General features: G+C 44.2%; 1 protein-coding gene across 3 annotated transcripts in view; it reads right to left on the bottom strand.

The window, feature by feature from the left end:
- ZFAND3 (zinc finger AN1-type containing 3) overlaps window positions 1-3688 on the bottom strand; it is a 137228-nt gene extending 133540 nt beyond the window's left edge. For 2 of the 3 annotated variants that reach the window (XM_027681748.1, XM_027681750.1), the window contains exon 1: window positions 3573-3688. In XM_027681748.1, coding sequence (XP_027537549.1) covers window positions 3573-3673 — 101 coding nt within the window. In that variant the 5' untranslated portion in view covers window positions 3674-3688. Of the gene's footprint in view, window positions 1-2983; window positions 3142-3572 lie in introns of those variants that run through there. The other variant, XM_027681749.1, reaches the window with a different exon arrangement.
- Between the last annotated feature and the right edge of the window lie 21823 nt (window positions 3689-25511).

The following is a 25511-nucleotide window of genomic DNA, read 5'->3' as shown; positions in this document are numbered from 1 at the left end:
GCAAGTCTGCTGGTCTAAGGATGGATTTCATGATCTTCAACAAAAGGTAAGCAAACGTTAGCCGTTGACCTTAAGCAGATGTTTCAGAAGTCCTTAGCAGTCTCACTCAAATCTCTTCTTTCAGCTGTTCATTTTTCAGTCTCTTAGATCTTGAAACATCAAGAGTTTAGTAGTTTTCCAGTCTCTAGAGATTCTTGAAACCTACAGAATCTGAATTTCTAATATAAACCCAAGTCTTTCGAAAGAAGAAACCCCTCCAACTTCAATGCAACAGTACATACTAGTCTGCTCCTGCAATCTCTTTGCATGCCACCACTATCAACATGCGTCTCAGGAGCTACTTCTATCCCTGTTCACCAATAGGCAAGCTTTAGCACAAAAACCCACACTTCACTTTCATTTTAATGCTTCTTTCAGTATTTTCTTTAATGTTTCCTATCTTTGTGGTTTACTGAAGAAAGCATGCATCTTACCACAAACAATCCTGGCTAAGCATCACATACAATCAACTTTTAAAAAAAGGCATCATCTTTAACACTTGATAAAATCTAGTCCTTATTGTTTCACCCACAGACACAGAGTTGTTCTGCTGCCTACATGGCTTGGGCTCACTCAAGAAGAACTATGAAAAGATTCTCAACCACTGGACTGATGGGGACCAGGAAATATAAAGAAATACTACTCCTCTACATTACTTTATTTACAAATTTAATTGAAACTACTAAATTAAATTACAAGTTTCAGAACTTTTCATAGCTTTAAATGTCCTGGCCCTGTTGTTCCAAAATGTGAGTTGACAGACATAAAGATGACATGAAAGTCACAGATAAGACACTGTCTTGAGACACGTTGCTGGTAATAACCCTAGCTGACATCTAGAGCAGAATTTCAACTTCAGATGAATATCAGTCTTTTTGTTATCATGACTTACTTTCTTCAGAAAGCTGGTATAAAACTGTAACCTCTTAAGAACTCCTGACAATGCAACTTCACGAGAAGGGCATATCTGCACTGATTTACCAGACGACCTATTCAAGCACTAGCAAGGCCTAGGTAAATAAGGTCATGTAGACACTTGAGTTTCCTCAGGGCTGAGAAGTACAACCAACTCTGGAAACTGACAGCACAGTTTGGGGTCTTGTTTGTTTTGTTAAAGTGGAAAAATAGATATGTAGTTTGCCACTGTGTATTGAAATGTACCTGGCAGATACTTAAAAAGACTGAAAAACAGATTATTCATTGTATCAGTGGAAAAAGTGAGGGTTTTTCCACGGTGCTATCTTTCAAAATTATAATTCAAATAAACAACACTGCCTGGATGACATTCTAAAGGGGGAAAAAAAGGAGAGGGCAAAAAAATACCATTTGGATATCTCCTTGAGGGAAACACGTTTAAAAAAGAAAAAAATAAATCAGCTTTAAAGGCAATGGGTTTTCTCGAGAGTCTCCTGTCACCATTAAGCAGATCATTGAACACAAAGCACCAGATTTTTTTCTCATTATCACAACACGTTGAAGTAGCCAAGAAATTGAGCCCAAAGAAAAAGTTCACTTTCAACTTTCTACAACTCTCCCATCAATATCATGTTGCAAAAGTCAGTACACTACATTAGAGATACCAGAAACTGCTTTCCACTACATTACAGTAAATATCAGGCCCAAATATGGAGGTCTAACAAAACAAAAATAAACAAAATAGTTTACCATATATTTATAATCTGTCTTGCAAGATCACTCCCAACAGGGCCATGGCATTTGTTGCAGTTCAGGTTTCTGTCGTAACTCAAAAATGGGATTTCATTTAAAATCTTGCCACTTCAATAAACCAACCAAATGTACAGTGACATCACTAAATCACTCTTATTGCACCTCTTTTCTCTCAGCCTCCACTTCCCCAGAGTACCTTAAACTGCACAACATAAATCCCAAGAAGGTACAATCATAGTGTACAACCATAGGACAAGTGTAAATCTCAGGTGGGCCCTCAAAAGTCTATTTGGTCATGTATTCTTTGAATTTTCCATAAATAAGAACATTAGGGGCTAATGTTTGTGTGATAGACACTAAAGATACATTATGATCATATCTGCCAGTATACCATCTGCCATGATACATCTGATTCAAAAAAAACCCCAAACCACTAATGGAAACATCTTCAACAGACAAGACCCTAGAGGTGGTAGTTTAGCAAGGAACAGGTTTACTCCTTTTTTTCACCTTAGGCAAAAAGGAATGACCCCTACTTCCTTCTTCCTAAAAGGGGATCAGCCAACAGCTAACAAGGACCTTACCTATAATGAACCTCCTCTCCTTCATAAGTTGGAGAAAGAAGTATGTTTTTATCCTTAGCCTTTTCCCTTTATTAGCTACGCTGCCCTGAGCGAATTGCAGGGAGAGCTGCCCGTCCCCGGGCGCAGGGCAGGGATGTGTCAGGGACACCCGGCAGAGCAGCCAGGGGCCCGCATTACTCATCTGCGCCTGTGAGGAGCCGCAGGCAGGCCCCGGAGCGCAGCCCGCAGCCCCAGAGGAGGGGCGGCCGCTCCAGGAAACCTGCGTGCCTGGGGGAGCGCCCGGGCCTCCCCCGCCGGGCTGCCGGGAAGGCCGCGGTGCCCGGGCGGCGGGGGGGGCCGCGGGCGGCCCGAGCACCCCCCCGCGCCCGGGGACAGCGCAGCCACCGCCCCCCGGTGCTCCCGCTGCCTCCGAGACCAGAGCCGCCACCCCGGCCCGGGCCCCCCGGGACGCAGCAGCCATAGGCAGGGGGGGCAGACACCCCTGCTCCGGGGGGGACAAGCCCTGCGGCCCGCCCGGCACGGGTGTGCGGCCGCCCCCGCCCCGGGGCGATCTGTGCCCTCGGCCCCCGCCACAGGCCCGAGTGCGGGGCTACGACCCGGCCGAGGCCCCCCTCCCGCCTCGCCCTCCGCCCGGCCGCCCGCCCCCCTCCGTCCGTCCCTGCCCGCCCAGCCCAGCCCCGGGCCCGGCTCACCCCCAGAAGCCGCAAGGGCAGCGCGGGGGCAGGCTGGGCGCCTTGCTGCGCTCGCTGCCGGCGTCTCCCATGGCGGGGCCGGGGCGCGGGGCGGCGGCGGGCGGGGGGCGCGCGGCTCCCGGCCGGGATTCCAGGCCGGTCAGCTGGAGCCGGGCGGCACCACTGGGGAAGCGGCGGAGGGGAGGGCGCGGGGGGGCCCGGCCGCGCCCTGCCGGCGGGGCGCGCCGGGGAGCGCGGACGCGGCGGCACGGGGATGCGGAGCTCCGTGCGGCGGAGCCGCCCGCCCGCCGGTGCCAGTGACCGCCCCGGTGCCGCAGCGGGGCGCGCTCGCCGTCCCCGGTGAGCCGTTCGGCCCCTGGCGCAACAATGCGTGTCCCCCTCCGGCACCTTGGCTCCCCCCGTCCTGAGCGCGATGGTTTCGTCAAGCCACCGAATCAGCTGGGAGCGGCATGTACCATAGCACATCCCCGGGGGGAGTGGGGTTGGATCGAGTGCGGGAACTAGGTGAGAAGCGAGTTTGAAGGTCGCTTATAGGCTCGGGAATAGGATTCTCTGTGAGGAGGCTCAGGTGAAGCTGAGGTCCGCGGACTTGGAGCTGCCGCCTTGTTTTGCCTCTACCCACACGTTGGGCGCACAGTGGTACAGCCAGGGACGACCGGCGGGGTGCGGGTACCGGTGTTCGCCGCGCATGCGCTGAGGGGCTCCGACGCGGAAGTCGGTGGGAGCGGGTCTCTGGGGGGTCAGGCCGGCACCTGCCGGGGCTCCCAGTCACCGGGAGCTGCTTCGCGCACGGGGATACTGAACGTATTTCACTGGTCCTGGTCGCTGCCAGCCCAATGTACCGGGGTGGGCGGGCTGTGCGCGCTCGGGGTCTCTCCCCGGCAGCCGCGCGGCTCTGAGGGGCCCCGGTGGACCGGGACTTGTTCCCCCGGGGCTCCGTTTGGAGGGAGGCCGGGAGGCCCCGAGGGCGACGTTGAGCCTTCTCTTTTCCTGCTTATTCTGTAGATGTGCGTCCCTGCGTTCCCTCAATCCGAAATAAAGCCGTGTAGGTGTGTGACGTGCCCGGGGCTTCCCTCGCCTGTGGCAAACACCACTTGCTGCTCGAGGACGCTGAGCTGAGGGCTGGCTGAAGCCGGGAGAAGGCAGGCCGCTCCGGCTGGCGTGTGTTGGCCCCTTTCTGGGGTCTTGAGGAGGTAAGGTATGGTGGGGGGGAGAGCGCAGCGGGCTCAGTGACTACTGCCGCCCTTTGACGGACAGGAAAGGAAAGGGGAATTTCCAGCATCTGGACTTGAGGGCTGAGTAATGGGGGTTGTACTTCTGGTACTGGTTTAGCCAGTGGTATTGAGCAAGTTGCAGTCCTGCGCTCACTGTACCTTGGTTTTGTCTCGGAAGAGGACATATTGCTGACCCCCCTGCTAGAATTTGCTTTCTGATCTGAGTGGAAAATGTTGTGTGGAAAAATACCAGTGTGGCAATAAAGAAGGTGGAATATTGATGTATTCCTGACATGCCGTTACCTCTTTTATACTTTGATTTCTGCTTTGCACTTAAAACCAAGGTTATTAAACATTGAAAATAATGAACATCTGTAGCAAAGTCCAGAGTATGTAGATTTTTGTGAACAAGTAATTAATTCTGCCAAAGATATTTTGATTTTAATATTAACGTTCTTAAAGAATTTACTATCAAATTAATTCCTGACAGAAGAAAAGTAATAACAAAATACATATACACACACGCTTAAAACTTTTTAAGGAAAATTTGGAATTTATTTGAAATCATGGGGACAGACTTCCTCTGAAGAGGCTAATTCGTACCAGTTTGCTAATGATGGTGGTTTTATTAAAAACGTAGAGTCTGGGGTTGACTCCTGGTTAGTGCATTAAGTGGCCCCATTAATGCTTCAGTAGCTCAACCAGTCACCGCTGTTCTTCAGCAGCCACTTTGGATGTTGTAAGGTCACGGAGTGTGAGACTGGAAGTGGAACATTATCTGGTCTAACTGCCCACCCTCTCTAAAGTGTCTGTTGCTCCAGACCACCCTGTGCACCGAAGCACAAGGGCTTCCTTTTGGCACAGCTCTCTGAGGAAAATGCTGAGCTGCTGAGGCAGCAGAGAAGTGAGTACGTGAAAAAAATAGCCCTGGCCTCGTTAACTCAGCCCTTTAAGCCAGTAAGTCAATTGGAAACTGAAATGGTCCCTTTTGTGCTGGCTACCTGTGCTACTGCCAGACACTGTAAATTCCCCTCAGGTAAGGAGTACGTACTGGCTTTTTAAAGATGATTTAATAGGTTATATGTCTGTATTTGCTATTAAAGTAAGCTCATACTGAGTTAACTTTCAAGTATTATAAGGATCGTGGAGAAGCATTCTCTCTGCTCAATACTCTTGTGTCATTGCAAATAAACCTTTCATGATTTTGTAAAGGTATGTTGGGATGATGTCAAAATTCTAGTTTTCCAGGCAGTTCAGATTTTTAGAAATCTTACAGGGGTGTGGTAATTCACTCCAAAGTTAAATACAAGAAAAGCATGAGTTTAGGTATAATATTACTACACAAAGCAAACACATACTAAGGGTGATGACAGTGAAGATCCATGAACAACTCTAACTCTGCCTACTACTAATGCCCTAAGGAGAAATAATCTTGAGGTCACACACACATGGTGGACTTGAGGATTATAGTGCAGTTGAATACTATGGGACAGAGAACAGGGAAGCGTGTGTGCTTTGTAATAATGGATTTGGTCTTTTTTTTCTTTTTAAGTATGACTTCTGCAACACTGGTTTTATGTATTTGTGGTACTTTCTACATTTTTTAAACAACACAAAATTTAAATTATTGAGGTATCAGTTCAGCATTGTTTCCTGAAAAATTAGTGTGTTAATCTGTACCTGCTTTTCTAAACCCTGTAATGTTTTGATATGTGTCATGTGTCTTCTAATCATATCCATCCACTTGCAACCACCAGAAAGTGTATTTTTGTGTTACAATGTGGCAGCAAGGGGAAGTACTGCTGTGCGATGCTTCTTCTGAGGCTGAAAGGGAGAAAACTGGTTCAGCTGATCTGAAATTAACACAGTCATGAACAGGGCATCGCAGCCTCCATTCAGTGTGTGGGCTCTTCTTCCAACAGACCTTCTCTTGATCCAGGCCTCTGGCCCCCTGAGGAATTTCGGTGCTAACTGACATTTTCTTTTTCTTTTTGCATCCTGAGCCCAAGCCTGGATGCTTTCTCAACTAACGTATAAACATCCACAGACAAATAGATAAACAGCACTTAGGAAACATATTCAGGGATATGCAGCATAGGAGTTGGACGAGGCTGGGAATATTCATCCACAGAAAGTCATTGTATGGTCCAGATACAGCAAAGCATGTTTCAACCTTGGGAAGCAAATATCCGTTGTAAACACACATTAGGTGGGGGAAAAAAACCCTTTAGTGATGGGAAGGTAACTTGGAGAAGAGTGATGCCAGGAACAGTGAGCAACAGTTTAAGTACATAGCAACAGGAACAGCTCAGGTCATTTTAGTTCTGAATATCTGAATGCGTGAAAGAGATGGGGAAGGTGCTAATTCTTCTTAATGAGACTCTAGTGGCCCTGCAACTCTTCTGCAGGCATCTTTTTGCAGACAATTCAGAGAATGCAGAGAAAAGCAACCAAAATACAGGCTGCAGACACTGAAATAATTGAAAAATCTAATGTTTACTGTTTGGCAATTTGGGCACAAATAACCATACATTATTAATCAAAATTATCAACAAAATAGAAGGTATTTGCCAACAGGACACGCAGAATTTAGTAAAAAATATAAAAGAGATGTCTCTAATGGGAGAAATGCTTGGGACATGCAGAAAATGTTCTCGTGGTAGTATGGTTTTAACCTCTCACTGAGATGCTTCTGTCTTGTTCTCAGCAGGACCCCATTGTAGGATTAGATAAGGTAATAGACCTCACAGGATCGGGAAGCAAAACTCCATACAATTAAAATACCATTGTTTCTCAAGTACTCCCTTTTATTTTTATATATATGCTTGAAAATGTTGTACCTGTATATATTCAGAATGTGTGGGGGTGGTTTATTTTAGTATAAACATGATTGCCCCACTGACATACATGTGGACAACCATAAAGTGGAGCAGGTGGAGAATGTCACAAGTATTGTACGTCTTCCTTCTCATCTCGAGATCTAAATTACCATAAAATGATAAAAGTGACACATGTGATGCCAATCTGTTAGCGAGACTCTTGAACTGATTGAAATAATCACCACTTTTTATTCCTCTCCAGTAGGCAGATATTCTTAGTGAAATCTTTTCTTTTGGAAGTTCATTCTTGTTAAAACCTGTATTGAGGCTGAAAAATAAAATGACCATGTGGGAAAGGGCAGTGGAGAGGACATATCTGAGCTGTAGCCATAGCATAACAATTACAATGATTCACTAGAGCCCAGGGCATGGGCTGCAGACCATGAAGGCATTAACCTGCAGCAAGTCAGCAACACAGATGTGACCCCAGAAAAGGTGACTGAACCGTGCCCAAGGACTGACTGAATCAGGACCAAGGCTGCCAGGCTTTCAAATGCCTCCTCTTCACTGCATAGCTCATCTCATTTTCTCCATTTGGAAGGCATGTCTTGGTTTTTGTATGCATAGCGTACACCTGGCATAGCAGGGTGTGATCCAGCTGAATGTCTCAACATTTGCTTATTCATTTAGTTTGAGTTAGGTGTCAGTGCAAGCAGTCTGAAGAGAGAAGTGCCCGCACCTTAGCCCCTGGCTTGGGCCTCAATGAATCCAACTCAGCTTTCTTTGCTGCTTGGAGGAAGTCTCCAGATTAAAGAAGGCAAGCTGAGCTCATCTTGGCTCTCAACATTGCTTGTGTTGACAAAGCAAAAAAAAAAAAAAACAGCCGTGAATTAACAATTTATGAGTCATGCAAATTAGAAGGTTTTCATAGCTGTCTCTTTTTGAAACATAAAACTTAAATTTGAAAACAAAAGGGCAAGTTTCAATAGTTCCAGCACAGAATTTGGAGTAGGGACTTGGACATTCTTTTAGTTATTTTAAGTCTCTCTGTGCCTCAGTTTTGTTCTCTCAAACAGAAACAATCTCATCGGCACTCTGGTAAAGGGGAATCTTTATTGGATGGCATTTTTAGAAATGAGAAATTGCTGCTGTTATTATTACTGTGACTAAGAAAGTGCCATTTCTTTGCAATTAATGGCTGGATGGAGGGTCCAAGGTGAAAGAGAAAACTCTTAACACAACCAGTTGCAATTCGCATTAATATGACTAACCCAGAGGCAATAATACTTTTATTTATTTCACACATGTATTACTTCACCCTCCTGCCCCTTGTGTAATCCAGGGCACTTTGAGAAAAGCACAAATGCAAAAATTGGAGTGCAATTAAGCAAACATTCTAGGCTAGTCTAAAAACGCCAGACAAAATACTTAAAATAAAAAATCAGAACATTAGACATGATTTAATAAAAGGAGAGAGGATGCCTAGAAAACAAAAGTGGGCGGTGACCCCACACAGTGGGGTGACAGCGACTAATACTAAAATCACTCACAGGAAAATAAACCTACGGATGTAAAAAGATGTGTAGATGTGGCACTTTAGGGAGATGATTTAGTGGCAGGCTTGGCAGTGCTGGGTTGATCATTGGACATGATGATCTTAAAGGTCTTTTCCAACCTAAATGATGCAATGATTCTATGTTCTATATAAGTTGAAACTTTCATTATTATTAGAAACCATGAGACTTATGACTGGGTAATGATGATCAAATTGTGCTAGGCATTTCCTGATGCTGGATAGCAGACTCAGCAAAGACCATTCTTAGCCTTTGAATGCTTTATTTAGCAAATGATCTCCATCCCCTTTTTTAAAAAAAAAAAGGTAAGTATTGTTACAGCAATTTTACCAGGAGAAAAGCAGCTTTGGAAAGTGAAACAAGCTGCCTAGGGTCACACAAGAAGGCACCTGCAGATCTAGTAATAGCATTCACATTGCTCAACTCCCAATATAGCAGCCGATGCAGAGTCTGTGCCCTCTTGCAGAGCTCATGCCTTGGGTGTTCTTTTAGCAGCTCCCAGGATCTGCTTCCTCTGCAATAGTGTCCAGGTTTGCTTAACAATGGAGTCTCAAATCATTTTTGCTGCAGCTACTTGGTTTATAAATTACATGGTTAAAAAGAAATAAAGGACTATACATGTCCTTCCGTTTGAAAAAGGAGCCTAGGCCAAAAGAATATGGTTAAATGGAAAGGTAGAAGATTAGTAATACTTACATATTTTTCTGTTTTCTTTACCTGGCTTCTCTTCAGCATTTTCATAATGCCTTGCACAAAGGGACCTTGTCTACACGTAGGTCTCCTGGGTCCTACCGCAGCACAGATAAACAAGCATTATAAAACTCTCATCTTGTATAAATATGAAATAGTTCACTCTTCATTGAATTGGAAGGTGCCTGACCCTAGCAATCTGTTTAAATATAAGCTATTTCTGCTCTTTCCTTCACTGCTCTGAAGATGTCAGCCCCAGGGACTCAGCAGCTGGACGTATTTCCTGGCACCTCAATAAGGTTTATCAATTCTCTGACTTCTGACCTGGTGTTTCTGAGCATGGCTGAGATGAGCAGTAATTCCCCCATAAAAGCTCCAGTGTCAGGAAGGCTTAATTGCTTGGCGGCATGAGAAAGTGTTTGGTAGTTCAATGACGAAAGGTCTTACAGAATGTGAAATGGAAGCCGACAGTTTTCCCTTGCTGCCCTGCCTGCTCCCCTCCATAATGTATCCAACATTTGGCTTTTTCAGGGCTGTGGCACCAACGTTAGCAGAGCAAACCCTGATCTTGCTGTTTACGGTATCCGTGTGATCACAGGAAGATCAGAAGTTAGAAGTCATAAGTGCAGCTTGGGTAATTTTGTGAACAGCAGTAGCACCAATTTCTTTTACAGCAAGTAAAAAAAAAAAAAGACATTGCCGCTGGAAATGAAGAGCATACAGAGCAGCTGTTTCAAATTTGTCTGACGCTGTTATAAAACAAGTTTAAAGTGTTAACAGTTGTACCCATGGCACAGTTTCTCCTGCTGTGTGCACACTGACAGCTTTCCTTTATGCCGTACAACTGAGCTACCACATTTGTGCTCAGTTCCCTTGCCTTTCCTCTGAGATGCATTTCCACAGCTGTTGGCTGCAAATGGCTGGGCAGATTCCGAGTGGACTCGCACTGGCTGATGGGCTGGAATGCTGTGCAGCCAACCACAGCTGTCATACCATGCAGCAGCATCTGCTGGGCTGACCAGTGCTGAGGTCGTCCTCAAACCTTCTGCCCCACCCTGTTAAACCTGTGCTGCCTTCTGATCCCAGGCTGGGAGTCACATCTCCAGCTTTCCAGAGAGCCACAAGTGTTTCCCACTCTGCCTGTGGCATCAAGGTCATGGCAGAATACAAGCGGGAAAGGGTGGAGGAAGTAGTGGCTCTGAGCAGCTTAGTCCATCCCCAGGCCGATAGAGCAGCCACTGGCCTTGGACAGATAATGGAGAGGAAGAGAAGGTGAGTTGGTGAGGGGCTGCTGGAGCGTCCTGTCATGCCTCTTGCAGTGACACACCTGGAGTGGTGTGCTCTGCTTTCCTCTCTCTGCGCTGGAAATGCTGAGATCTGAAGGAGTCTTTCACCCCAAGAGGAGAACTGCTACTCCAGTTTGGATGAGCTGGGGTACATGCCAGAGAGTGAGGAAACAGTGCTCCTTGAAGGTGAGTAAGGAGAATGCTGTGACTTTGCATGGTCCTTAGAAGCACAGCAGGAGATCTTTGTACCTCCCTCTGTCAAGCTGCAAAGCATTTCACTTTACCAGGCTGCTGCTGAAGCCAGGACTATTCCATTTTGTTTCAGTCAGGCAAGAAATTTGAGGAGAACCTAGACAGCAAAGCAACAGATAAAAAATCAGAGCAGCAAGCCATGAAAGAATGGTTTCTGGAGAACTGTGAGAGTTAGGACCCAGAATCTGGAAGTAAAGAAGCAGTTAGGGCGATGCTTCTGACAAGATACCAGCCACGGGGAGAAACCTTGGCCCAGCTGTGAGGCAGAAATTGAGCTGTGCAACAACAGTGTAGTTGAGACAGAAAGTGCAGAGCAGACTGGGTGAGTGAGAAGCTGCAGCACCTGAAGTTCATGACGACAGTCCCCAGTGTGAGCAGCTGTGAATCCATACTTTGCTCCTGCAAACATCTGTTGATACTACCAGCAGTGCAGAAAGAGGGATGAGCTGTATGGTGTGGGGCCACTGCTGATGGGAGGGGGGATGGGTAATATCTCCCCATAGCACAAGGAGCAGCCATCCTTTTCCTTCCCACAGCAGCAGGAATGGTAAGTCTTGTCTCAAAGTCTTTGGGACTCTCCATCCCAGATTGCATACCCTGTAACACACACACACCAAGTACATAGGTGGTCCCAGAGTCGCACTCAGCTTTGAGAGGGAGGACTTCTTATGAGCAGGTGAGAGGGAAAGTTGCTGTCGGTGTTTATGTATGGGTGAGGAATGTAAAGATCCTGAACAAGGAGAGGAGATGGAAACGAAGTCACTGCATCTTCTTAACTTCACTCTACTCATCTCTCACCTCTCCAGCTTCCCAAACCATTCTTTCAGCAATGAGTCTGGCCTCTATGGGCTACTCATGTGCGTATTTGTAGGACAAATTGAGGATGTGTTTGGAGTAAGAGTCTGGTGAGAAGACCAGTGCAAATACCTACACTCAGGTTTGCAGCTGTGTGCTGGCACAGAAATGAAACAGTTGATGATCATGTGTGTCTAAACCACCTCTATCCTTGTGGGAAAGAGAGGATAAGTTACTATTGGGGTTTGCATATGGGTTTCAGGAGGATTATTACATTTTACAGACAACTTTTCAACAGAAGAACAGGTTATAGGGTACATCTTGAAGGCTACTGACAGGAGGAGGTGGCACATGGGGACAGGTCAATGGTTAACAAGCTGAAAATACTTCAGTGAAATACCACAGGCAGAAACCTTAGCAATGGAGAAAAGAGTAATAAGAGGATAGGAAAAGGGGAGTTATCAGCCAGCTCTTAGGAAGCAATACGTAAACTGGGAGACTTCTGAGCAGGGATCCTCAAGCCCTTACTGTCACAATTAGCCTCCTGAAGGTGGTTGGGGTTGCTGGGACTGTCACTTGTGTTGCCTGATGAGTTTACTCATTTCTTTATTAACCCCCCCAGCAGGGGTAATCATGAGAGGTTTAAGGAGACCAAGGGAAAAGCTGGCACAGTGGCTTTGTAATAACACCTATTTTTGAAACAGTGTGACAGTTCAACACATCAAAATGGGATCTGGGATGAACTGCTTTGATTTCCTATTCTGTTATTCATAGTCAAGACTGGATTAAGACCATGTCAGCGTAGGCCTATTTCTAATCAGTTCTCTAAGGGAAGAAAGCTTTCTGCTTTCCTGGTGTCAAAGAAAAGCCTGAAAAACCCAATTCAAAAATTTCTACCACCTTTTGAAGAGAATTTATAGACAAGAGCTCTGTGGTGTGAGCTGCCTTCGCTTATTAGCAAAGTACTGTTGTTACCTGCAATTAGTAGGCGGTGCTCTCCTTCAAGTGAGCTTGTTCACTTCTGGGGTCAGAAGGTGACACAAGTTCTTCAGCAGCATGATTGGGAGTAGGTGTCGATAGCCATTACTCATTCTCAGTGGTGCCTCCTGTGTTTCTGGGATGGGTACATCACCTCCCTACTTCAGGAAGACCACAGATGTGACCCCCTCACTTCTACTTGAGCACTTTCTGGCCATGCTTATTTACTGCAGAGAGGGAGACAGCTGCACTCACACCCAGGGTCTTTCACCTGGCCCTTAGCTGCTCTGAGAAAAAGGGCTACAGCAACCAGGCAAGAGACCCTGCACTGCTGAAACTGCAAGCTGAGTATCTCTTTTGAAAGAAAAGCAGACTGCATTGCTTTGGTTCCAGAAGTTAAATGCCAAAATCAAAGTGCCTGGGAGCAGGTGGTTTATACATGCTGAGCTGCTGCTAGCATGCACATCTGGTGCACTGAAGACATTGCCACTCTGCTAGCAAAGCCCACTGGATGCAACTCATTTTTACTGCAGCACACTGCATCTGCACAACATCTGCGAGCAGATCAGGAGAGTTCTCCAGCAAGGGGTTCAAAGCCTTGCTAGTCTGCACACATTCGTGGACAGCCAGCAAAAGCACTCACTGCACTGTGGCTGGACCAATATGTCAAAGGGGTAACCAGTGTCCTCAAGATGGACACCTTGGGGTGGCCTCTGTAATGGGGGGATGTGATGCTGTATACAGCTTTTGAGGGCAGAGTAAGATGTTACCCTCCTTTTTATACTTATAAAAGAGTTTGATGTTTTAATAAAAGCTTTGGATACAACTTCCTTATTTTTGCTTCTTTCTGCAGCATGTATATACAGATGCATAACCAAGAATGAAACAGAGAAGCACATCTGGTAAACGACCTGTGACACCAAGCGGTGTTTCACTGCCTGGTCTGCTCCTGTGGTGACAGAGAGTGACAAGGCAGTGAGTAGGGACTTTTGCCTGTTTGAAGGGAATTCATCACCAGCATCACCCACTATCAGGCACTGCACAGAATGTGCTTGGTTGCTGCGGTGGGAGGTTGTACTGTCACAAGTGTTGTAGCTTGGGTTTTCACTTAATGGCCTTTTAAATTATGAACCGTTCACGTTTCTGCTGCTGCTGTTTGCCCTGTTCCCTCTATACTCACCCTATATACTGTGTACGTCCCCCTGCTCCTCTCTCCCTGTCCCTCTCCTCCTGGTACTCAGGCATATGTACAAAGCCAGTAGACTGTCTTTGCACCTTGTTCCCTCTGAGTTTGTTTGCATCCCTCTCCCTGCATCACGAATCTCTTGCTGAAAGGTCAGAATGGCTTTCTTAGCCAGGCTGAGGTGACAAGTCCTATCAAAACAGTGAAAGGGCATGTTATTTCTTTGTGTAGAGAAAGAAAGAAAACCCTATTATAAGTCCTACAGTACATGTGGCCACAAGTTAGTATTTCTGCTTACTAGGCATGCCTATATTTAATTGCTTAGCCTGTTTAAAAATATTAGTAGCCCAGTTACCAGTAGCAGCCACACCTATGCTATTGTCATGGTTTCAAGTGGTTTCATTAAACAAACCTAGGAAAAAATGGTAAGGGGAGTAGAGTAGCTTGAAATGTTAAGGCAATCAGATGTAGGGCCCATTGCCATGGCTGTTCTGCTGCTTCTCCAGCCTAGGGAAGCCTTGTAAGGGCAACATTTTCCTGTGGATCCCTGAACAAGAGAGTGGATAACTTTCCTTGGGCTTTTGATAGAAAAACATCTACTTCTTCAGAGGGGAGATTTCAGTGCCTGTTGACTGATCATCATATGAATAGGGAGAGCTAGCTAGCAGCTGTTGGACATTTATCCTACTTATGTATATCAGAGCTTCCATCAAGTTTCTCCTCTGTTAAAAAAAAAAAAAAGGTAACCATGCAGTCAGGAATAGCTGGGGTGAACATCTAAGTAATGTTGAAGAAGATGGTGAAAAAATTATCTCTTCTCCAGCTTCCTGCATTATTCCCAAACAGCAGGCTATGAACAAGTAACCTCTGGGGACTAGTATTCCTGTTAATGTTTTCATTCAGTGTAGCCTTGGGACTTGTAAGGGCCTGTGTGGGACAATGTTACACCACTAGTATTGGCACATCTGTCTAACAGTGCACTGACCTGCTAAAAGAAATTTACTCATGGAAGCTATGGTTCTCTATTTCCTCTTTTATGCTAAAAAATGCATCGATAGCTATATACATAGCTGCAGATCCAGCCCTTCTACTGCATTTGTTCTGAGCCCATTCCCCAGGAGCTCTTTAAAACACAATTATCTCCAGCTCCACTTAATCACACAATCTGTCCCAAGGTCTATTCCTGCTTTTTTTTGGTCCTCCTATTGCCAAGGGCTCTCCCAAGGACTCTGTACTCTCTCCTCTTTGATCCTGTGTCAACACTTGTCCGTGTGCCTAGCCAGTCACCTCGCCATGGGACAGCCCCATGGCAGCTCTTGCTGTTGCAGTACATTGCCTTGGAAAGCAGAGGGTGAGGTGGTCTAATTGTATTTAACCTGCCCCAACGCAAGACATGCATATGCACAAGCCTTTCATTCACCATCCTCCCATGTCTGTTTTCATGCAGGTACCAGCGCGTCCAGCCAAACCACGTTCCTTCCCCTTCTCTCACCAGTGAGTACCCAGGACTGAGCACTCAGCCCAGCAAGCAGCCCATTCAAGTAGTGCCTTTTCAGGCTGTTGAAGAGAGCTGAGCAATGAAGAAATGGAGCATGTTGTGATATTTTGGGTTTCAGCTTTGCTGGAAACAAGCAAGTGGCTTCTAGTAAGCTGGAGGAAAAGGAGAGGCGATAGAGAGTCTGGAAAATACAGGCTTAGGAGATGTGGTGGCATTGAAGGACTACTAAAATTAAACTCTGCTGTCTAGGTTTCAGCTGTGTCCAGTTTGGGTTCAGCTTACACTGAAACCTAGGCTTTAATTTATACCCCTGCAAAAAGGTCTATGGCTAGCTTTTTTTCTGGAGGATGAAAATACAGTTTGAAGCAAAATGCGTGAAGATTGCAGTCATAGGTGAGGCGGTACAGAAATGGATGAGAGACAAACTATCGGTAGTTAGCTGTGGCTTAATCCATAATTACTTACTGCAGAATCTCTTACATCCATGTTTGTCTCATGTAGTCTATTTCTGGAGACAGGCTGTTAGACACTGTTTAAGCAGGTGGTTTGCCGACGACTCCCACATTAGATATTGATCTGTTCTGGGCTCCCTATTCCTGGCTGGTAACTTTATCAAGGCAGAACTGCTTTTGTAGTTCATGTTTTGACAGTTCCTAGCAGTACTGGGCACCTGAATGAAACACGTAAAATCCTCTAGAGATAAAAAACCACTAAAAGCCCCAGGCTAAAGTACCTAATTGTTAAGCTTCCTCTCCCCCCTCTTGCTCTCCCATACCCTGCCAACCCCACATAAAACCTAACAAAAAGCTGTGTTCATCCATTCCCCTCCCTGCAAGGTGCTAACGCTGCTTCTCAGTCCCGCACCAAACTCCCTGCCTGAGTGGCAGCATCTCTCAGGAAGGCACACCCGATTACACATGTCGGTCCTATAAAATACCTGTCAGTTTTCTTTGTCCCCTTTGCTGTTCATGACCCATCCCAAACTCATTTAAACTGCTTCTTGATGACTATTTGCCCTGGCTTTGGATATGAAAGGTAGCATACACCGTTGTTTTTTTTATACTGCCTCTTTCCTGGCTCATGCAGGCTAATGCATAAGCCAAGGGGAGCTGTGCTCTGCACTGTGCCTCATATTTTATGCTGTGTCTTTGTGGTGCTTAGGAGTTTGGTACAATACATCTCTTCATCATTTTCCCATCCAAATGCTGAAAGGAACTACTACTAATACTTCATATTTTGGATCTATTTAACCCAAAAAAGTACCTTCTTCATTGGATAGCACTGACAGTACTCTCATATTTTCTTAAAGTGACAGAACTGGGCCTTAAAATCTGAAAACAGAAATATGAAAATTTGAAAACAGGTGTGAAAACAGATTTTCATGTTAGTTATCTGATTTACCCAGCTATATTCGCCTAACACCAAACAACTGTAGGACAGCCCAAGGGCACCAGTTTAGCATTTTGGTTTCCAGAGTCAGATGCTCTGCCTGTAGGTGTAAAGAAGTCATGCTGCAAATTTGTGGATTAGGTGCAAAGGCGTAAATTGTTTCCTAGCTAGACAGAGCTCAGTCAGAGATATATCCCTCTTCACACCTTCAATAGTCACTCAGAAAAAAGGATTGTAATAGACTTTCTAGGAGGCAGAAGGTGGGAATGACCTTGGGGAATGGTGGAGTTCACATGTGGGATGATAAGAATAGTTTAAATTCCCAGACAATTTTTCTTCCACTGCCTGAGTTTGGTTATAAACTTTCTCTTTCAGAGAAGATCTCCTTTTGCCTTTTTTTGCCTAGTCATACCCTTTCCTTCCAGCAGCTTATTTTACATGTCACCTTTTGCCTGACAGCAAAATGTCTGAGAATGGTTTGAAAATCATGGAGGACAATCTTACAGTAGAGAAACAAAAATGCCTTATTTCCAAGCTCAGATCTGCATACTATCTACAAGCTGCAGTTACTTATGCTGTCTGAATCAAAAGCATTTATTGCCATCATTAAAAAAAGTATTTCAGGAGTTTCAAATGGGAACTCCTAGCTTGTGAGCTTGAACTTGTGCTCACATATTTATTAAACATGTGATAAGCAACATGAGAATAAGAAAATAGCTGTAATCAGCTGAAGATGCATTTAACTTTGAAAGATATGGAACCAAAAAATAAGTATATATTGGCTGTAATGTTCAGTAAGCATGTGCCCTATTTTCTACTGGAAAGTGTTGCCTGTCTTGAACTTTGCAGCCACAGTTTAGAAGCAGCTTTCATCAACTCATGCAGATAGCTAGAAAGTAGGTTTACTATTCCATTGAAACAAGGTAAAATCTCTTACCAGGATCTGTTCAACTGTATTCATAAATGTTCTAAACATTTCAGCATCTCCTTGTAATCTTGCTTCAGGTGGTCTGCAAAATGTTTCTAACTTGTTTCATTTGTTGCTGAAAGACTGTTCTGCTCCGAAAACACAAGGTTTGGTTCTTCTCCTGCTTCCTTTGATTTAAAAGCATGAAATCTTACTGATGAATGGAAATGACGCCTGCTTTAAAAGATACAGTTATTAATGTTATCTTAGCCTTAATAGAACACAGACAACCATTTTTAGGATTAGGACCAAAGTGAAAGAGAAGTCATGCATGTGACACATGGGCCTCTTGGAGATTCAGGAAGCTTCATTGACTAAGAGGTAGATGTAGAACCTGAGAACCCAAGTTCCTGGGTTTCTGCTATTAGTGCTATTATGAATTAATTTCTACAGATCGTTTGATCTTTATGTGTTGTAGTTTGCAATACCTGTAATGCTTTTGGTATCAAGGAGGCATAATCCATTAGCAGTTGTAGAATGCTTTGAAACTGTTGCATAGAAGGTACTGCATGAAAGCTCAAAATGACATAGGGCAAGTCTGACTTCAGACTTTCTGTTGCTTTTCTGGATGACTTATTTTAATTACTCTAGGTTAAGCAGCTGTAAACATGCAATTGTTGCACATTGAACAAAGGTTTTCATTCCTGGGTTACCAGCCAGGTGTGTGGCTGTAAGTTGACCAACGCTGTCTCTGACGATCCTCCCCCGGTTTCTCCCTTGCAATCGATTCCAGCAGTGATGAATTTGCCTCTTGAAATTAATAACGTCAAGTTTGTCGATATTTTAAAAGCCAAACCTAATTTTGTTCTTTTGAGCCTTTCCTTTGGTTTGTGAAAGCAGAAGCTTTAAACTCTATTATTTGGGAAGTCTACTGGGATGCCTCGGTGTGGCAGGTGCTATATAAGTTTAGTGCTGCACCGCTATTAAAGTCCATTAAGAAGGATCTTTCTGGAGCTGTCAGCACACTGCAAATTAAAACCAGAAAAATAGAGGTACACTCAATAAATGCTGCTGTAATGGTTCAGATAGCTGCAGAGAGAGGACTCATCTTTGGCTTGTGATCAGTTTACTTCTGGGTTCAATGTAAAGGTTGTTTGGCTTCCTGTATAAGCTCTGAAAAAAAAATAAAATCAATGTGGAGAAGCTTGGATGAGAGCCAGAAGAAATATTGTACTGAATCCAGAATATAGAAATCCTTCACAATTTCTATATTTTGCTCCATGCAGGTTCTTTATATTGTAGCAAGAACCAAGTTTTACTATCATTACTCCAGTACCACTGCAGGGTTGTATAGGATGTGAACAAATTGTCAAATTTTATTTGGTCATTTAAAAACATGTATCAAAACCCCCTACCAAAATACTGTTAAAAAGGCCAGGTGGGTAAAAGGTCAGAGGAGGAAACATCAAACACCTGCAAAAGGGCTGGAAACAAAGCACAGGATTAAGCGTTCAGTTTTTAAATTGGTAAAGACTGCTAGCAAGACACCTCCTTAATCCTTGCTGTGGCTACTATTTAAGGTTTGAAAAAGGGAGGGTAAGGAGGGGTTTGAGGTGGATCAGACACTACCACAGAGTCTCCTCACATGTAGAGAAGATGAAGCAATGACAGAAGCATCCTGTGTGTGCAGGCAGTGGAGGGCCCCTTCCCACGCTGACAGGCATAGGACAGTGCCTCCTGAAGGGGTGATGGAGAGCACCCAGGAACTTACAGGGTTTTGCTTGAACTGTAATGTCTCAGGAAGGGAACTGGGGTACCACAAGGGAGAGTGCAGCAGATTCTCCTGCATAAGGCATAATGGGCTGCTCAAATGTGCTAATAATGCAAGACTACCCACAGCGTGAGACAAACCAGCCTGCAATTACGGTAATGCCCTTGAGTTGAGTCAATGGCACAATCCTCTTGTCCTGCTCTGGTTTCCTGTTTGGTCGGGATGCTGAATAAGGCTCTCAGATACAAGTGGCAGAAATTGCTAAATGATGTGAATATGGTGTTTCTGGAAACACTGAAAGTTATACCTCAGAGAGGAGGTCTCTGACTGGGATGTGAAACGTGTGGGTAGTAAAAAGAAGGAAAAATAGATGTTCCTATTCATGCTTCCAGAATACAAGGACAAGGGGACATTCAATGGAAATAAAAGGCAGCAAATATAAAATTGTTAAAAGGAAATGCATTTTATACAAGGCCTAATTAGCTCATTCCCATAAGATAACATTAAGCCTGAGAGATTAGCAGGATTTTAAAAAAAGGATTAGACATTTATATGGATAATGTAATTGGGGATGTTCTCGTTAAATAGAATACATATTTTCTTTTATTATGGAAGGATATAAGCCCTTTTGCTTCAGGGCCTAGGCTAGTTGCTAACTGATAAGAATTAAAAAGAAACTTCCCCTTTTGGCAAGTCATTCCCAACTTGTCTTCTGCTAGGTTCCCTGTACTTAATCTGAATTGTTTCAACAGGGACTATCACAGCAGGATTATTAAACTATATGGTCCATTTGTTTGGTATGGCATGGCAATTCTATTTCTTTATAATCAGATATCTTGCTGTGACAGATCACAAAAATATCTGTGGTCTGAAACAAAATCCTCATCTTCCACTTGCTCCAGAAGGAGTTGACCTTGAGTGCCCACCTATTAAGTGCCACCAAATCAGAACTAACAAATCTCACTTACCTGTCATTACAGTACTGCCTTCCAATTCTCATTCAGGGCTTATACAAGATCAGGCAGAGAGGTGGAAAAACACCAAAGATCCCACAACCTTCACCAAATGGGTTGTCAAGCATTGGAACAGGCTGCCCAGGAAAGTGATGGAGTCATCATCCCTGAACTTATTCAAAAGTTGTGTAGATGTTGCAGTTAGGGACATGGCTTAGTGTTGGACTTGGCAGTGTTGGATTAATGATTGGACTTGATGATATTGGAGGTATTTTCCAATGTAAACAATTCTATGATTCTATGTCCTTCTCCCACACATGTGAATGGAATTGTTTCATGGATGCTGCAGGCGGTCAGAAGTTGGAACAAAACCCAATAATAATCAAAAGGAAAAATTTATTCAAAACTCTTCCTTTCACTTGCAGGCAAGATAAGAAAGATGCTGCTAGTAGCCTAGCCTTCCAGTTAAAAAGCATCAGATGGCCTTATCTAACCTGGCTAAAATTCAGTTGTCTTTATTTTGACTACTGAAACACCGTTCTCTTTGGTCCTGCCAAGTGTAATTTCAGTCTGTTCATATCCCCGCAAAATACTGCTATAAGGACCATCCTCTTAATCCATCAGTTTGAGGATTTTACACATTTTTTGCTCCTCTCTACTACATTCCTCTTCTTTACTCCATCAAACACAAGCTATTTATCTTTCCTGTCAAGCCCCTTCCCACCCTGACAAAGGGCTCTCCTTTGCTATGACAGTGTCATCTCCTTCTCATCATTCTGTCAGTCTCTACTTCTCACTTGTTAACATTTTTATAGAAGCAACTTCTGTGATTTTTTTTCCTTGCTGTAACTGGGAGGAATATTGGTAAAGAGCATCAAAATACCCTCACTCTCTTTCCAAATCTCTGTTAAAAACCCTCCTTTACTATGCTGCCTATGAAAAGCTTGCCAGCGGTTTGGCCACTCTCCATCGTACTGACAAAGAGGAGTCAAATCACACTACCCACTGCCCTGTCTGCCCAGATGCACCTGCTGCCCTTTACATACACCTGAAAGGTAGGGATGGTCTTTTAGTTCTGCTAAGTGTCTTTACACCACCTTCTCCATCATTGACTGGGACTTCTGAGGGGCACTACAAAACAGAAACTGATATTCCTCATTCCTGTTCCATCAAGGTTCAGCTGTCAGTTTAGCTGAGTCCTGATGTTTTTGTCCTAGTGAAACACCCAAATTAGCAACTACTTTCTGTAGGATCTAGAAGTGTATGGTCATCAGGGTATCCAGCTGAGGTCTCTTCTGAAGATGCAGATTCTGAAAAGTGGGCTCCAGAGAAGAAGTGTTCAGTTTAGCTCTGTTCTTGGACACGTTGCTTTTCCCTCATCAGACAGTGACTCCTGCAAATCCTCCAGTCTGAGCGTATCTTTTGTGTACCAAATGCTGCCATTATTTATAAAGCACTCTTGTTGAATATGTCTAAAGTCAGTCCTGCAAGACAGTTTCAATCAAATTGTGTTCAATTTATTCCAGTTGAATAACTCTGAAACGTAAATAAAATTAAATTAATGGTGTTGTATTTGTATCCTGTTACAAATATAATAAGCTTGAGATAATGCTGTCTGTAAAATCAGATGAAGACTATAGAGTAAAAATCAACCCCTAGAAAACAGTGCAAAATTTGATATCTGGCTTGCAAGAGCAATCGGGGGTACATGTAATCCAGAGGGTATTTTTAATCATGTTTGTTCATACTGCTTCTCTGCTTCATTCCAGTAAAAGACAAGAAATACTTGGTCTCCTATTGTGGTTATGTTTGGTTTGACAAACATGCAGAATACTCTGTATCTGTTCCTAACTCACTATTTTGGGACTTGCAGTGATACTGTTACTAATAATTATCTTACATTTATAGGACACCTTTAATCCCAAAGCACATTATAAATTGGAGTTTGGGCCCGAAGTGCTTACATAGCACTGTCAAAATATGTGTGTTTTCTTCCAGTTATTCAGTGAGACTCCAGATTTGGTCCTAGAAATTGTAAATATTGATATATACATGGCAGAATATCTTATCTGTTGAATACCTCCCCAGCAAATTTATTCCCCAGAAGGTCTAGGATTCCTGTCAGTTAGATATTTGGATAATTCCTGGTGCAAGCATTACCCCAAACCACTGGGGAAAACCCAGCTTTCACCAAAAGTGCCTCAAAAGGTATTGCAGGCATACTAACCAGGCACAGCCTCAGGATGTGAAGGTCTTATGTAAAGGGTTAGAAACAGGAAGATATGTGGAGTGCAGTAACTGGGAATAGGGAGTTGAATTGGCCCTGTTGGGACTTGAGCCCCTGGCTCCAGGGAGCCCAGTATTTCGAATCCTGCCATCTGTTCAGTGACAAGCTGCTCTGCTTTGAGCTGCCAGCCCAGGTAGCAGTTCTGAGCCTATCCAGTCTCACGTATTCGGTATGTTATTTTACAGGAGCATCAAGGGCTTCGTGATGTGTAGATAGAGGATTCAAGAGACTCAGACAAAGGGTGTAAAACTATCTGGGGCAGCACAGGTGGCAAGAACGGGAAAGTGGGACTCAGCTGATAGATACTCACTCTCATCACATCATGAGGCATGCAAACAGCACTGAGGAAGGGTGATTGACCCCCTCAGAGCCACGGGTTTTTTTCCACCCCAGTTGATTTGTTTCTAAAGGCCCTAAAGCACACTGCAGTAGAGTTGTTCCCACAGTAAACAGTGCTCCAAACCTCAGTGGATCTTAGGTCTTCACCAGATATGGCAATAGCCACCTCTATGTATGAAGCAAATTATCTTTGGTCAGGTAATCCATATCAGGTTACCAGAGGCAAAATGAGGTTGCCAGTGGACGAGAAACTCTTCTGACCTGTTAACATTCAGATATTAAGGACATCTGGTTTCCAAGACCTTTGTGACCTCAAAGTGGTTGGACAGGCTACTCTGAAAGTCCTGACAGACCACCTATGAATCATGATGTTTGAAGTGATAGAGAAAATACTAAATCAGGGTCAGTGCTGATAGACATAAAAAACCCGATACCTTAATAGTCCCTCACTTAAAAAGCTTGCCTAGAAATCTTTCCGAGTTCATTTGGACTGGCATAAAATTCATGAAGCTGCATTCATACCTTTCTTTCTATTTTGTTTCTGCTTCATACATTCCTTTCATACTGAGCGAAATTATGTGGCCTCAAGAAGAGAGGGCAAAGTCAGCACTGTGGTAATAGGGTGCATCTTGGTGGAAGGCACTGCGATTATCAGTCCAAAGGGTACCAGCCCAAAGTGCTGAGTTAAGGCATCCTTAATATATCATCCAAGAACCATGGAGATCTTTTGGTAATCTTTTATTTTTAATTAAACAAACAATCAGTGGGTTAAATAAATTCTTAAGAGGAAGAAGCTCTAACATCCTTCTGATCCTTCTTTCTTTTGTGGCTCTCTCATATGTGCTGCTCACATGCTTTCCTCAGTTATTCAGAGCCACATGACAAACGCTACCTAATGGCCGGCTTATTCTACTTGTGCTTTTGTACTACCCTTTTCTTACAAACCTGAAATGCAGTGAACTACAGTGAATTCACACAGTGAACTACAGCAAGTCAATGTTCACTTTTGATAGATAGACTGGATTTATTTGAAAAGTGGCATGTGCAAAAATCTTTGGATGAGCTATGGTGTATTAAGTTTTGTGAGGACACATCTATACTTTGAACTTTTCTACCTGACCTCTTGCTGATATGCCATATGATATTGCTTCATGCCAGGGTTGATTAATCTGCTTGCCTGTAGGCTCTCACTGGATAAAGGGCCAAGCTAATGGGATTCAAATAATGGTGCATGTACCCAAAATTAGCCTGTGAATAAATACTCTCAAAATCTCATATACCATCTCATGCCTCACAATCTCCTTGCCAAGCACACATGAGGGGTCATCTGGAATTCGTAGGTCATCATACACCCAGGGAAAGAGGCTGTTCAGACATGCCTGGAGTGACCTGGAGATATAGGTGTATATACTAAAATGGTGGAGAAGGATGTACTTAGGATATAGGTCATTGCAACAAGGAAGGAATAAAACCAGCAAAAATGGGGGGAAAAAACTCTGAGGCTGTAAACAAGGTCTCTGGCAATGTTCTGCGTACCTATTTCTTCTCCAAAGCTTAATGCCTGGTAATTGGTGCAGAAGTTGGTGTGCTGTGACCTGTGCTGGTGTCAAAGAGGAGTCAGGGCTATGAGGATGGAAAATTCCTGTAAATCCAGGATATTTTCCCTGTGGATAAAAACAAAGGACATACCCAGACAAGGATGCTCCCTAAACACAGCATAGACTTGCTGTACAGCTACAGTAAGAGGGTTCTTAAGATGGTGGTGGTAGACTTTATGTTCGGGTTTATCTTGGGGTTATAGAGGTAGGGACGAGGGAAGGCACAAATGTGTTCTGCAAGCCCTGCAGTCGATGTTATTTTAGGCCAGCAAGAGTTAGGCAGTTTCTTCAATCTGTTTGGGTTGTAACTTGGATTCTAAGTCTGCTGAAAGCAGCATCCATACCATGAAAGTTTTGTTTGGTGATGATTGTTCCTCTAAAATTTGCATAGTAACAGCACACTCTCACTTACCATTCCCATTTTCCCAGCCCTTTGCATTTTCAAAGTTTTATACTATCTAGGCCAATCACTACAGCACATCCCTCCACCTCAATCAAACTAATGACAGTGCAGCACTTTCAGATGGATAAATGCTTAATAGGGGCATCCAAGTCTACTGATACTGCAGCTAGAGAGAGCTTGGACAATAAACAAGGCACTTTGCTATTTGATGGGTGCTATCAGCTTTCAGCTCCCATGGCATTTTATGAGGTACATTTCCCAAAACAAGATGTGTGGAAATGGAAGGAGACCCCTTGGCTGGTCACTGCCACAGTCACGCTCCTGGCGTCATCACAGTTTAGGTCTATTAAGGTTATTTCAGGACCTGGCTTGGCATTGTGCTTTGAATGTGTCCCCTAGTGAAATAAGGGAGAACAGCAGGCAAAGACAGTGCTGCAGCTCCTCACCAAGACTGCGAGACAAAGCAGGCCCAGAAAGGTTATTGGTGAAGTGATGCTACACCTGTGAGAGGACCGTTCGGCTACACAAAGTGACCACATTTCCCTTGTCTGTCTTCTGCTTTTCAAATAGCTCCCTTCTCTGTCTTTCAGGA

This window comes from Neopelma chrysocephalum, unplaced genomic scaffold (assembly GCF_003984885.1).
Source record: "Neopelma chrysocephalum unplaced genomic scaffold, ASM398488v2 Primary Assembly neopelma1_61b, whole genome shotgun sequence".
Lineage (NCBI taxonomy): Eukaryota > Metazoa > Chordata > Aves > Passeriformes > Pipridae > Neopelma > Neopelma chrysocephalum.
Note: the sequence above shows the minus strand (reverse complement) of the source record. Positions and strands in the feature narration are given on the sequence as shown.